The sequence below is a fragment of the Centrocercus urophasianus genome, unplaced genomic scaffold (assembly GCF_019232065.1).
Source record: "Centrocercus urophasianus isolate 14NV4802_14NV808 unplaced genomic scaffold, USGS_Curo_1.0 seq_19, whole genome shotgun sequence".
NCBI lineage: Eukaryota > Metazoa > Chordata > Aves > Galliformes > Phasianidae > Centrocercus > Centrocercus urophasianus.
In genome coordinates this window covers 13537036-13552018 of record NW_024884744.1, presented here as the reverse complement: position 1 = coordinate 13552018, position 14983 = coordinate 13537036, and the positions used below count along the sequence as shown (strand labels likewise).

The following is a 14983-nucleotide window of genomic DNA, read 5'->3' as shown; positions in this document are numbered from 1 at the left end:
CTAGTTTATAAACAGATATATTGATTGTTAGTGCACAGTAGAATTACTTGTTCTCTTCATGTTCATTTTTAAGTAAACTATGGACTTAAAGATTTAAATTTACTAACTTCATAGTTAGAAACCTGGGGTGATTAACTTGTATACTAATAAATACTTATTTGTTTTATTAGGTAACTTTAGTGCCTTCAAGCCTGGAGTAAGGACTTCTAAACATGAAACTGCCAGTTGTTGCAGGTGCTGTTTCAAACTACCAATATCCAGTTATACCAATATCCACCAATATCCAGTTCAGTTGATCTACACTTTTCTTTTTGCCATGCTGCAGTCCCCCTCCCAGCCAACCTTGCACATGAATACACAGCGATAAAGGGAAGATGATAAAGGCAGTATTAGCTGAAGGTTTTATTCACACTGATGGTGCAGTAGATAAGGTGCACAAGTGCTCGCTCTCTCTCACAGATGTTAGCTGCAAACCAAAAATGCAACTTTTAGAAGTTGCCTGATTATAAATATTAATGTTGCTGTAGGCACGGATTGAATCATGGAGGCTTGCTTTTATAGTAATCTTAGTTGCCCTTCAGGTACATTACATACAGCAGCTGTCATTGTCTTGTTAGAAGTAGCATTAAACATACAAGATCAGACCAAGTACCTATGTGGAATCCTTCCTACATTTTTCTTTGTCTAAGTGGAGGAAGAAAATCAAAGAGAACCTAAGCCAAAAATTCTGATTTGAAGTCTGTTAGTCTGGTGGCTGTGATTCTTGAGGTAAAATCAGTGTGACACGGGGGATATTCAGAAGCTCGCATGTCACTGTAATTGTTTGGATCACATAGAATCTGTGACTAACAGTAAGACTCTCTGTTTCTTTAAATCTCAGGCAAGAACCTAAAGAAGGCAGAAATGGAATTTGCAAAGTTATAGCTGTTAGCATGTACTTAGATACTTTTGTGATGCAACTCCGAACAGTGAGTATTGAGTGTAGCTGTGGCTCATTTCAATTTTGCATTACATGACTGAAATTGCTAAAAGTTTAATGTAGATTTGCCAACAATTCCTTAGGAAGGCTGAAAAATATCAGTGTATTTGAATTAAATGTATATATATAATTTTTGAAAGTGCACTTAGCCATGTTTATTATGCATTAGCTCCAAATAAAAAAAATCTTTAAAAAAAAAAAATCTTTTAAATTTGCTTTAATTTTTTAATAAATTAAATAATAATAATAATAGTAATAATAATAAAAATGGCCTACTATAGCCCACATTCTTTGTGACTTGTGAGCATATCGATGCTATTTCTACTTTTCTGACACAAGAGAGACCCCACAGCCGTAACTCCTGTAATGCTTGTCATCTCTAGCAAGGTCTCTGTAAACCTGCCATGGCTGTAGATTCTAACTTCAAGAACTGCCACTGCCCTTCTGATGACCAGTGGGACTGATGCACTTGTTTAACGCTTTAAATATTTTCATGACTATACTTCACTTGTTCCAAGTTACCTTACTTGTTCCAACTTGTTCCAAGTTAAGTGATCTCATGAATGAGACACAACGCATCAGAGGTTGGACAGGTTTCAGTGTAGAGAACAGTATATGCCCAGCTCACTTCTTCATGCTTCCTTTACCTTTTAGGTGCAAGGAGAGGTTAGCACAATATCTGTAATTGTGTAAGATTCTCTGCAAACCTGCTTGGTTTTAGACATTTCTTTATTTAAATACTATTTTTAAGTGGTTGTAAATTTCATCCTGATTTCTTTGAATGTTATTTAAAACAAATCCACAGATGACCATATAAGGTTCTAAATGTTAATCTACTCTGATGAAAAGCTGTGAAAGTGGCTGGTTCTGCCTTCTTTTGAGGTGGTCAGTGTAACAGCAGCTCAGCACTGTTGTCCTGTTCTCCCTCTAACTCTCTAATCAAGCCACTACATCAGTTGAACTGTTCACTTAAGGCTGACTGTAGCGTACGTATAAAGTTAAGAATTTTCTGAGAGTTTCTGGTCCCCTACCCTCAGCACATGAAGTGAGTAAAGCCCAACATAACAAACCAATGAGGTATAGGAAGGTAAAGAAATAAGGTACAACAGCTATTCTTGAATAGCCGTGACTGTCTGGTGGGGCAATAGAAAGGATCTGTGTATTGCTAACCCTGCAGTGTTCCACTACGAGAGAAGCTCTGATTGGAGGTGTTAAGCTGTGATCTTCAGGAAGCAGCAGCCTAGTGAGATTGAGAAAGGGCACAGAAAAGGCCAGTGCATATGCAACAGCTTAGTGATTTTGATCTTTTTCAAATAATGTGTGCAGTCTCAAAAACAAAAGGTATGACAGTAGGTATGACGATCTGAATGTTCCTAATGGTTTGATAAATACCTTGAAAATTATTATTTTTTAAATTCACCTGTATTGTAGTGAATTGATGTATTTGTCTAAAGACTTTCTTTCTGCTGCACTGTAACCATAGAGCAGAAAGCTGCTGCAGTGGATCTCATGTTTCCAAGTGCCCTAGTGCGTTAAAGTAGGTCAGAAATTGCATAAGATGCCATTACTGGAAACTGCTGGAGGCTGACTTGCATATAAAAACTCAGCTGTGCAACCGGCAAATGCACTCTGACAAACAGAAATGCAGTCACAACTTCAAATATAACGGGAAAGCTCTCTGAAATCTCCATAGGACATGAATGGCTGTTGGAACTGTGAGATCTTTGCCCTTTGAGTCTATGTTCCTGCTATCTGCTGAGCTGGAGCTGCCTGCTTGGCTTGTCAGATGTCACAGTGTTGCTGTCTGCAGGGAGCTCAGACACCAAGCTCTTAACTCATTCTGGACTGCAAAAGCTGTATTCTGTACTTTCCAGCTCGCAAGCTGCTCTTGAGAAGAAACACACTGCACAGTGAAAGTCTTGCACGGATAAGAAACTGTAGTAACTGGTGACTGGTAGTGACTGATGGAAGCTGGTGGAGGGCTGCTTGCTTTTTTTTTTTTTTGCGTCCATTTTAGGAGCTGACCACTGGTGAGAGCAGCCTCCTGTATTTTTTCTTACTGCTTCCATTCCCCTACCATAGGCTCTTTCTAATGCGACTTCAACTAGCAGTTTGAGGGTTTATAATCATAAGCAATCACAGAGAGATGTTTTGCTGTGACTGTTTTTTAGTGCACTCCATGAAGGTAGTTGTAAAGTATCTCATGTGATGAATTCCGTTTTTCCAAAGGTTTGAAATGGGTCTTTTCCTCCATCAAAGGTATCAGTGAGACCTATCTCTGAGCCCTGCAAGAGCTATTTGGATTCTGCATTATTGCTAGGAAATCTTTGTGAACCAGCACTGCTTTATTTCCTTGGATTTGTGCATGCTCGGTGACGTACCCATCCGTTACCATGCTGATCCCACGTTTCCACCATAAAACGGAGGGCTCAGCACCAGGCGTCTGAGCAACCGGTCGCAGGGCTGCCAGCTGCTATGCGAGCACCCTGCCCGCTCTCTGCCCTCAGCTGCTGCTCGTTGCTGCCGCACGCCCTGCTGGCCCGGACACGGCGCACCGCCGTTGTATCTGTGTTAGAATCTCGCCGGATGTCAGGAAACCGCAGGTAGAAGCTTGGCTGAGCACGCACAAGTTTGCGAGCCAGGAGTGCTTCCAGCTCGGCTTTAGTCATGCTAACGAGATGATGAAATGCCGAAGGTGCCAGGGCTCTGCGGCGGGAGCATCCATAAACCCTCAGGCTGTGTTTCGCTGTGAGCAGCCCGCAGGTGCTTTAACTCACATCTCGGATCTCAGTGGCGATAGGCGCAGCGGCTCCCCGTGCAGTTGGGATAATTCACCTACGGGTACAAGCGCTTAATCTTGCTGTTAGAGCAGCGTGTGGACGTCAGGTCGCCGTTAAGGTGCCGGCGATGGGACCGAGGGCAGCGCCGGCTTTGCACGGCCGCCCGAGCGCTGTGCCCGCAGCCGTTGGCGGCCTTCTGGCTTCCGCTGGCAGCCGCTGTGGCGTCCCGGCTGCGGCAACTGCCGGCCTTCAGACCGAGCCCTCGATCGCACCGTTCCCCTCTCGACGGACGGCTCCGGCGCAGTGCACGTGAACGCGTTCTGCATTTCATTATTAGGCCGCGTTGCCGGGCGCACCTCTCGCAGCGGGAGCGGCTCCCGCGCTTCGTTCATCGTGTCCCTCTCTTCCCCTTCCGTGCGAGCTCCCAAAGCGCCCGAACGTCGGTCAGGTTTGTAAGCGCCGATTCCTCTTTTGCTCGCTCCGTCGTGCGGCGCGGGGCGGGCGAGGCGCGACTCCGTCCTGCAGAGCCCGGTCCCGAGCACGCAGGTGCCGGGCGGCCGCGGCTCAGGGAGCGGCAGCTGTGCGCTCCGCCCGTCCCGCCCTGCGCTGCACGTGCTGCGCCCTGCGCGCCTGCGCACTGTGCGGGCACGTGCCGCGGCCGTTGTTACCTCGGCCGTTGTTGCTGCTGCCTGCGCCGGGACCGTGGGCGATGCGGCGGGATCGGAGCGCAGCGCGGACTGCTGGAACGAGTAGGTAACGGGCGGGAGGGCGGCTGAGACGCTTCGGGAGGGGCGGGGAGAGGAGAGGCGGCGGGGCGGTCGTGGGTGCGGCGACAGTGCGGGACTGCGAGCAGGGCCGGTGCGCGGGGAACGGCGGCCGCGTTCCCGGCACGCGTGGGAAAAGGGGCGGAAATCACCCGCGGCTGCTCGGGCGCGGCGCGATGCCTTTGTGCCGCGCTCCGGCAGAGCCCCGGTAGCTGTGGGGCCGCCGTGCCGCGGCGGTTGAGGCGGACGACCTGACCGCTGGGGAACGCGCGGCCCGCTGTGTGTGCTGGCACACCGCCAGGCCCGGGGCGCGCCGCCCCGCTCCGCTCGTGAGGTCTTTCAAGCCCAAACGCGCCGGGCGATCGCGGCGGTTTGTACCGACCGGGGGCCGGCCGCTGAACGCCGTCACTGCTTCGCCTGTGCCAGTGGTGCAGGGCGCCGTGCTTTTTTATATTGCGCAGAATAAACAGGATTTCTTATTACTGGCTGTTTGAAGACGTGCGTTCGTCGAGTAGCTCGATCGCACGCCATGTCTGTGTGCTCTCACTGCCGCGCAGCTGCCGCTTTCGCGTGCGGTGAACTTGCGCGCGGCCGGCACGGTGCGCGCCGCGTGCTGCCGACAGCAGGGCGGAGGGACTGCGCCGTGCCGGGCAGCGCCGTGCTGTCCTCGGGCGGCGGTTCCCGTGAGGAGGCCGCTCCCCAGGTAACCTCAGCATCGAGGATGGCCCGGCGGCTGGGCGCTGCTGGTGAGCGCTGCTCGCGGAAGGCACCGCGCCCTGCCTACCTTGGGGCTGAGACCGAGCGTAAGGAGCCACAGACTTACACAGAACGTGGTTGGTTGGTTTGTTGTTTTCTCTAATAAATGTTTTGAGACCTTTTCTTTTTCTAATAGAATGTGTAATTCAGCAAAATGCAGTTTTACAGACTGCTTTTTTGTAACCGCAGAAACTTCTTGTCTCGATCTTTGTTGTTAAGGCCATTCCAGAGAACAGCAGTGCTGCAGTAGCTACCATTGGTTGCTAAGTTCTCATAAAACCTGCGGATTTCGGTGAAGAAAAACGTAAACCAGCTCAGCAATTACCGTGTTCTTAGTGGGCGGTCAGAGAGATTGTAACCAAAAGTATCTGTGATTTCAGAGGGGGCTCTTTAATGCCCTTCTTTCTTCTTAGAGAACCACACCCAGTGACTCTTAGAAGAAAAAAAGAGGTCTTGTGCTTCAACGCCCCTGTGTTGGGCTCCTGGGGGTTATCCCACTGTGAAGAAACATCACCAAGTAATGAAGCAGCTTGCAGCAAACCTTGCCCTTCCAGGTTCTTTAGAGGACAGTGTTTATCTCAGCAAGTTGCACCATTAGTGCAAAGATTCAGAATCCTTCTGGTGGCAGTTCTTGTAGCGCTGACACAGACGAGCATGCAGATCACCAGGCAGTGTCTTTATTGCTGAGATAAGGACTGTGTTCCCACATTTCTCCAGCGTTTCAGGCCTACAGAAAGCATGTGATGAGCATGCAGCTAACCAGCTGGGCCTGGGGCTGTCTGTAGTCAGCTAAATCTGTTCTGAAAGCGCCTCCCCAAATTTGATGGTGCAATTAAACGAAGGGGGGCTGTGTGAGAAGGTAGCTATTTTTATGGTCTTTTCCTATTGTCTTTTAGCCTTCATGCTGATTTGAGATTAAAACTGATGGATCACTTATGCACGAGGGAAAACAAGCACTGTGAAATTGCTTTGGGATTTCTGAATTTGATGGAGTTGGAAAACCAGCACGTGTGGTGAGGAGACACAGGAACTCTCACCACCATTTGGGTCCTTGCTGGCAGAATCCAGGTGGGAGGCAGGAAGGGTAGAGAGTGTGTTCTGTGCCTGCAGGTGTGTGAAAGGGGCCTGCAGATGAAAGATGACGTAGGGTGAGATGGAAGGAGAGCCTGCAGGGTGCTGAAATACCACATGCTGGGATGAACCTGACGTAGAAATCAAGTAGATGTTTCTGAGGCATTCAATCAGTAAGTTGGGTGCATTTCTTGGTGAGATAGGAGCAGTAATATTTCTAGATATTTTTCCAGTTGTTCTGTCAAAATGTGACAACTTCAGAAATCTCCATCTGGAACAACATGGGAAGTGTCTTGGAATGGTGAACTAACCAACAAGTGCGCACTTGATAGGTTTCCCTCCTTTATTTTCAAAATGTCAAGCACTGCAGTATTGCCTTGAGATTAAACTAATGAAGAGTTTTTTATTTTTATTTTTTTTAATGTTTGAGGAACAATTACTGTCAACTTCAATTTTCACTGACTTTTCTCCACATTTTTCTTAAAAACAAACAAACAAAACCACCACCACACCAGCCCTGCTCTGGTTGCCTTGAAATGCCTTTATTTAGCTCCCGTACAGTCAGGCTGCACTTCTGCTGCTGTTTCTCTCCAGCATAGAGATGTTGCTGCTGCAGTCAGCCATCGCTCCCACCCTCATTTTCAGCGTACAGTTCCCACTTGCAGCATTTTCAGTAAACATGGAATCAACTGAGTATACAGAAATAGCTTCTATAAAATTTCCATTAAAAAAATAACAAGTTTTTATTTACAAAGTGTTTGCTACTACAAAGTAATATTTCCTATAGGTTCAAATATACTATTTGCTAATGCCAGTGTTCCTATTAGGAAAGTAAAACTTTGCATATGCATTTTTCTTTGTGTCTTTCTCAGTGTTTAAAGCACACATAATGCTACCGCATTCCTTTTACACTACTCCTAGCCACGAACAATGTGGTTGTAGAAAGTAACACTATTTGATCAGGGAAAAAAAAAAATCAGGATCGCTGCATAGCAGTCCTGCAAAAATAAAACTTCACCGTGTGACTTAAAGGTGTTTGGAGAATTCAGAAATCCACAGAAAATTATTTTAAAAACTAAGCAACAATTTGGGCTTTCCCAAAGACACAGGAATTGAGCACAAGAAGAGGGAGGAATGTTTCTGTTGATGTTTGTGCCCGTGGTTGGGAGGAGGGAGCTGATAAGAGTACCAGGATAAGGAACAACTGACTGAAACTGAGAAGTTGCCACAGCTTCCATCATGGTGAACTGTATGTCTGTGCTTCTCCCCCAGCCCTGGCAGGTTTACAGACTTCAAGCACAGCATTAAGACTGTGGACAGTCTTTGTCTACAACAAACTTCCTTCTTAAAAGTCTTCCTGAAATTCACTTAAAATGGTTTCATGTAAGTGGTTTCTGTGTTCTCAGTGGAAAAAGGAAGTGTTGGTACAAGGCACTTCCATGCAGAATGTAACAGGTGTCAGCAAGTGCAATTCCAGCAGCACAGCAATGGGGAGCTGCTGGGGAGGGAGCTTCCTTGGCAGCTGTGCAGGGCAGTGCCAGCAGCGGTGTGCTGGGCTTGGTTCTCAGTAGCATTTCTGGCTTCATTCACCACAGATCTGGTGAGGTACAGGGTTGTCGTTTTTGCATTTTTGCATGTTTTTATCAAAACCTCTCTAATCTGAAGTATTTTTTATATATATGACCTGGCTTTAGAGAGAAGGGGGAGTATCTATAGCTTGTGCAATGGACTTTTTTGGTTCAGCTGGTATTTTACCAGGGAGGTTCTGGGAGATCCAATTAATCTGTGCAATGCTTGCAACCAAGTTATTAATTGTTAAAGTTACTGTACAGCGTTAACAAATCCACTAAAAAAATGGAGACTGATTTTGTGGACTTTCTTTTCTGGTAGCCATTTTTATTCTCTGGCCGTTCAGGATAACTGCATGTGATCTGTAAAGCATCTTCATCCAGACATTGCTATGGAATGAGTGTGTTTCACTCAGCCTGGGTAACAGTGTGGGTTGTTACCAAAACAGGTTGCAGGGAAAGGCTCATTTTGTCTTGGAAAAGTTCCCTGAATACTACATAGATGAGTTTAATTTAAATCTACAGCTGGGTTTAAATTGTATGCAGCTGCTGCTCGTTAGCCTGGGGTCTCTTATGTGTGAAGTGCTTTAAGCCTGGAAGGGGTTAAGCATTTAAAACTGGCATTTATGAAGTCTGAAAATGAAGTGGGGTACCACATTCTAGCAAAGATGCTTTTTCTGCCCAAATCCAAACAGGGATTTTTGGTTTGTGACTTTGGTAGATATCCTGAATTATTGGATACTGTCAAAGAGATCTAAGCGGGAAAAACCCATTTGTTCTGGCTGGGTCCCTATGGAGCAGGATGGACCAGGGGTAACAGTCAGTGCTGCCCTGATAGGGACCTGTGGAGGGTGCAGTGTGTGTGTGAGCAGCTCTGCTGAGCTGGGAGGATGGTAGGGAACCTCTGGGAGCGAGGTTGGTTGTGGCAGTGTGCCGGGTCCAGGCAACAGCCCATGTGGTCTCTTAAAAACACTCGCTGAAGTAAATTGACAGATAAGCAGGAGGGAATCTATGAACTCTGTTCAAGAAGTTGCAGGGTACTGGGATTGATGTGAAGAGCAGCCAGCAGGAAAGTGCCCCCTTTAAGATGAAGGAAGTGTGTAGGAAGCAGAAAGATGTTGCCCTGAAGAATGGCTGTGATGAGAATTCTTAAAATGTAAAAAATTTCGTAGTCTCTTCCCAGTTTCACTATATTTGGTTACTTAAAATATGCTCCTGAAACGGAGGTATTCTTGCAGTGAAAATTAGGTTAATGAAAATGCAAATTAGGTGGGTCAGTCAGAAGAGAACTGATTTGTTTACTAAATACTCAACCTTTGTTTTTAAATGAATTCCAAGCCTGTGTGTCTTTAACTCATTAGAAGTAAAGTCTTCTCTACAAAGTGCCTGGAAAGCTTACAGCTGAAAGGAGGCAGCTAATTAGAAAAATGAGTCCTGCCTGGTGCTTAATTGCAGATGTGATTAGCTTTCAGCCATGCTCTTCATTTAAAGTCCTGGGTGTGGTCAGTGAAAGAGCTCTCGGCATTTTTAACCTTAACGGTCAAGTTTGAATTCACTCATCATTTATGTACCAACTATTTGTTTTTAAATACACTGGGTTGGTAGGCCCAAGTACATCATGCTGTCAGGCTGACTTGGTGTTCAGCATGAGTCCTTCTGTTGGTATTTTGTATACTCAGCAACTTCCAGCTGGGAACGGGGCTACAGCCAGAATGGAAATATCTGAGCTGTGGTGCGTGGCAGTTGAAATTAGATAAGAGTTACTGCAGCTAAATGGGTATTGTTTGCTTTAACCTTCACTCAAATACATGTGCTGTCTTGAATTGGGTGCCATCAAATTAAGAACGTTCACATGTAGCAATATAAATTTTAAAACTAAAATCCACAGATGTTTTATCAGTTCCAAATGCTGAAATTATGCTGTCTCCTGCTCATGATATTTTCATCTGGTTTGTGATGCTGCTGTGTTTTCCTTAAGTCAAATCTAGATTTTTTTTTTTTAATGCAATATGTAAAATAGCATTTATACACAGCATTACATTGCTGAATGGATAAGCATTCAGAAATAACATAACAAAGGGCAGAAAAATGTCAAATGGAACTTGTATGAAAATTCAATACTAACTCTGCCTTGTCTGAGTGCCTTCTGGTGCCAGCTGCACCGTTTTGTATCTGTGAATACTCAGCACAAACAAGCAAAAACTGTGGTACTTGACTAGAAGATGAGAGAGCCTGTCTTGCTACTGACTTTGATTGTCAAAAATCCCAGCTGCTGTGTTGAAGCAGCTGAGCACCATGGCCGCTAGCTTAGTGGGAGCAGAGGGGTCGGTTAATATTCTTAATCCCTTTGTTGTTCGTTAATTGCTCAGAGCTTAAGGCAGATGCAACATCATCTGTATTTAGTGAGGTCCTGTCCTGCCTTTACCTACTTTATTGTATTTATTAATGTCAATTAAGCTAAACAAGAAAGACTGAAAGGCATGCCTCAGATTGTACACGAGTGACTTTGGTTGGATAAGGCCCAGAGCTCTCCTAGTTCCCAGACTCTGGTGTAACCACAGGAACACAGTGCTGTAGTTGAACTCCATCCACAGCTGTAACTTGGCACAAAGAATCCGAAGGAAAGAATTTCCTTTTGAAGTTTCTAAGTGTTCAGACTTGTTTTGTCCTTTGTATTCTGCTAGTTCAGAAAAATAACTTATAAAGTCTCTGTTCAACTGCCTAAATATTACATGCTCCTAAACTGAAAATTAGGGGGGGGAAGTTGTTAGCTTTGAGTTAGCTAAAGAGCAAGGAGCTGTGCAGGCTGCTGTGCTGATGGAAGCAGACATCAATGGCAGCAAGGCATCACTGAAGATCTTCCTCCCGCAAAGCACTCTGACTGCTCATCAAATACATAATAAAATACATTCAATTTCTCGGCAAGAAACTTTTGTTTTTTGGCCAGCATCTTACAGTTCAAAGGGCCTCGAGCCCCAAAGTTGTTGAATGCTTTGCTGTTTTTTACATTTTATGAGATTTTGAGTGGGAAACGTGAATAAAGCATACAGGTAGATTTGCCCAAAAGGTATTGAGGTGTGAGGTGTAATTACTTGAGAAAACGCTCCCCCCTCTTGAAGTGCCTCAGGATGTCCTGTGTACATCAGGTATCTTCCATCCGCTCTGTCCTGAGCTGACAGGACAATGTATTTCTAAGAATAAAGGCAATTGCCTGTTTAAATGAAGTGTCATTCATGCAGCTAATGGAATGCCCAGAGCATCCGGCCGTCTTATCTCACGTTTCAGATGAGTACATTGACTCTCTGTGAGAACATGGTTTTCTCTTGGTAAAGCTTTTCTCTGCATAGAGGTAGCGTTACGGATTTGGTTGCAGTGAGGTGGTGTAAACCTCAGCCTGCTGTTGCCTGCGAGCCATGTGCACAGGGCAGTCTAACAGTCGTGCCTGGAGGGTGAATAGCAGGGTAGGCATATGGGTTTTTCTTTTTCATTTCTGCATTTGCATTTAATTTGTGGAAGGCAGAGCAATCTAGCTTACCAAAGAAGAGCTGTATGTCTTAAAAATGCTGCTGTCCTAACGTTAAATGCAGGAGTTCAAACTAACTACAAAAGTTTTGATGTGCATGACCTTTTAATGTGCATATGCCGCTGTATTTGTGCGCTTCTTGCGGTTTCACCTGTCCTGTATGTGGCTGGTCATGTGCTAACAGCTGTCCAACAGCCATCTTCTTAGCTCAAGTGCTGGTTCACCTTCCTATCTGGGCTGAGTGCTCTGGGACACGCTGGCTTGTGTGTGGCTTTGTGAAAGCTGAGGTGGGCGCAGCCCATGCTGTGCCTGAGTAACGGCTGCAGCTGTCAGTGGCTGCAATGTGCTGCCACTGCTCAAGCAAATCCTAAGCTGCCCAATCCTTAAATGACAGAGGCAGTGCCACTGAGATCTGACAGGTACTATACTGGTACTTAGAAAAAGGTCAACTACTGACATACAGGATGAAACTAAGAAGAAATGCTTTTCATTTACCTAACTGAAAATAGTAACCTTGGGGCTAGTTAAAATATTGGACATTGGAACACCACAAGAACTGTACATCTACAGTGTTTTGCTGTTATGCAAGGATTTGTAAAAAGGTCTTTGTGAGTAGATGTGATGTTAAACACAGGATATGGAGCCTACTGTTTTAAGTATAATTTAACAGTTCAAAGGGAATTCATGTTGTGCAACTTTAGTGAAATTATTTTAACCTGTTCAATACTAATGTTTTTCAAAGGTGCATTGAGGTGTGTGCAGCAGAAGTTAACGAAAAGCAAATTACCTATCATAATCCATGATGACTGGAATGCAAGACATGAAATTGCATATTGTCAAAATTTATTTTTTCCTAGAAATCTGAACCTTCCATGACCTCACTTGGAAACGTACTGCCTGAGATCCTTAAGACATAGAGGCTTCTTTGTTTTTGTGTTGTTTTTGTTTCGCTTTTTTGCTATACCTGCTATGAAGTCAAAGGGATTATAATGTTCAAACAGTGAAAGAGAAGTTACATGGGATATGCTGTCATCCATAAATCACTGTTTCCACTTTTGTTTCCTTGAAAAAAGCTGGTGCAGAGAACACTGTTTCTATGCTGACTGCTTAATAATGGCTAATAATCATTTGTAATAAGTTAGGTTTGCAGTACAAATGAACATACGAACCTTTCAGAAGAGACAAGCTACTTTTAGAGTATCTAAAATGGGTTTAAGCTAATCCAAGATTGATTTAATAACCTGTAATTTATATTACTTTAAGAATCTTCAATACAGCAAGTTGAACAGAAAAAAAAGCAAATACTGTAACAGCTCCTTTTCCCTACAACAGTTTTCATACAAGATAGTTTTAAATAGCTTTTTTAGCACATCCATGTGCTCCCTCTTCCCCCCCCTTCCTCCCTCCCCCTTTTTTTAAAATTTTTTTAAAGGTAGAACATCCAAAAGACAACACAAGAATTGGCTTTTTCTTCCCCATCTGGTAAAGATATGATGAAGACAGAGACTTGAGACAGAATATCCCAAAATGGAAAATACAAACTTGATGTTTACTTTTCCAAATCTCCAGGGACTTTGTTCTTTTCCTTGGTTGTAGTTGATAAAAAATAGCACTTTGCTCTGTGTCTGCATGTCACTCTGTTCAGTTATAAAAAGTTTCCAATTTCAGCTTTGGATTAATTTATTTTGGAGCTTCCATTTTGCTTCACTGAACACAGTGCAAACCAAGGCAAGAAACCTAAGTAAAATCCAAACGTGAGCTCCCATTAAGAATATATATGAGCAGCATTTTGAATACCCATTTTTACTGTCTTTACTCTGGGGACGAAGGATCATCTTCATCTTCATCCTCTTCTTCTTCATCATTGAATGAGCATGGAGTTTCTCCCCGTGATTCAGAGTAGCGTGATGTTGCACTACTGGACTGCTGACTGCTAGGGGCAAGAAACTGCCCAGTTGCTAAAGCCACTTCAGTATCCAAACACAACCCTGGATTCTCACTATTAAAACAACAGAAACGTTAAAAGTTTAGATTTCTCATAAAGCATTAAGCTTTCTTTTTGCCTCTTCTTCCTTTAGGGCAAGGAATGATGTCCAAAAAGAAACATCCAAAAGCTTTACGTTAAACAAAGCTAATAGTTGTGAAAATTGCTGAAATATTGGAAAATAGCCTAAAAAAGATTGGCTTTCTTCCCCCCTCTTGCCTTAATTGCCTAGTAGAATTGTTCAAGCTGAAAAAAGGACTTGGGGGGTGTTGGTTGATGCTTGGCTGAATGTGAGCTGCAGTGTGCCCAGGTGGCCAAGGCCAATGGCGTACTGCCTTGTATCAGGAATAGCACAGCCTATGCTGGAGCACAAGTCTGGTGAGGAGCAGCTGAGGGAGCTGGGATTGTTCAGTCTGGAGAAGAGAAGGCTCAGGGGAGACCTCACTGCAGTCTACAACTGCCTGAAAAAAGGCTGTGACGTGCTGGGGGTTGGCCTCTTCCATGTAAGTAGTGACCAGAGGAGATGGCCTAAGTTGCACCAAGAGAGGTTCAGGTTGGATAGCTGGAGCGGGCAGTGGTTGAGTCATTGTTCCTAGAGATGCTCAAGAAATGTTTAGATGTTGTACTAAGGGACATGGGTATAGTGGGGAAAATTCTGGTGGACTAGATGGTTGGACTAGATGAACTTGGAGGTCTTTTCCAACATTGTAAAAACACAAGGGCTTGGAAGTGATTCTATTCTTCTGAAACAATAGACATACAATAACCAGCATGTTTAAAATGTAGATTAAGCTTTCAAATACAATTAGTGAAGAGGTCTGAAGAGGACTTCCACAAATGAAAATCAAGCTTAGGACGATGTCCTATGTCCTGCATGTAAATGGTATGAACTACTGAGGTCACTGAAAGTATACAAGAATCTATTAATAGCCTTGAATGAGAAATGACTTTATTTACCTTGATTTTGAATCAGATGTGCCTCCTGCTATCTCTGAATGTGAAACTGCTTGTGCTGAATTTGAAAGTAATCCTCGGTTCATCCATGACAATCCTGTAGACATATCTAGAAGAAAGTATAGCTGCACTCATTATGGCTACTTAGATTTTTTTTTTCTTTTTACAGTGTTTACTTTGCGTTCTGTTTGCGGTTAGGATTCTGCGTTTATTTTACATGAGAAGCTTAGATTGATTTCTATACTGTAGGTGTGTTCTTGCTTAATCAAAACAAAATATATATTCTCCAGTGTTTGTAGGTACTCTCAGGCCTTGCTAAGCCCTCAGATGCAGAATTGAGGTTATTTGTATGAAATTGTTCCTTCTGAAGAGAATATGCACTGCAGATGGCTCCAGCTAGCAGCTGTACGCAGCAGTAGGACAGCTATTCAGTTTTGGAGTCCTTTATGGAACTACAGATACAGATTTTTATTTTTTTATTTTGCTATGAAGTTTGGTGAAGGTATGAAGGGAACTGCAGTCATTAGCACTGCAGGCCACCAGGACACTTTGTTGTTACCTGGAATTGTTTTATTACAGTTAAGAGGAATAACAGTATGTAATG

General features: G+C 44.2%; 1 protein-coding gene across 6 annotated transcripts in view; it reads right to left on the bottom strand.

The window, feature by feature from the left end:
* Positions 1-6871: 6871 nt before the first annotated feature.
* TFDP2 (transcription factor Dp-2) overlaps positions 6872-14983 on the bottom strand; it is a 43039-nt gene continuing 34927 nt past the window's right edge. For all 6 annotated transcript variants that reach the window (XM_042820610.1, XM_042820612.1, XM_042820611.1 and 3 more), the window contains 2 exons: positions 14383-14488; positions 6872-13440 (listed from right to left, as the gene is read on the bottom strand). In XM_042820610.1, the coding sequence (XP_042676544.1) occupies positions 13254-13440; positions 14383-14488 (293 nt within the window). In that variant the 3' untranslated portion in view covers positions 6872-13253. The remainder of the gene's footprint in view (positions 13441-14382; positions 14489-14983) is intronic.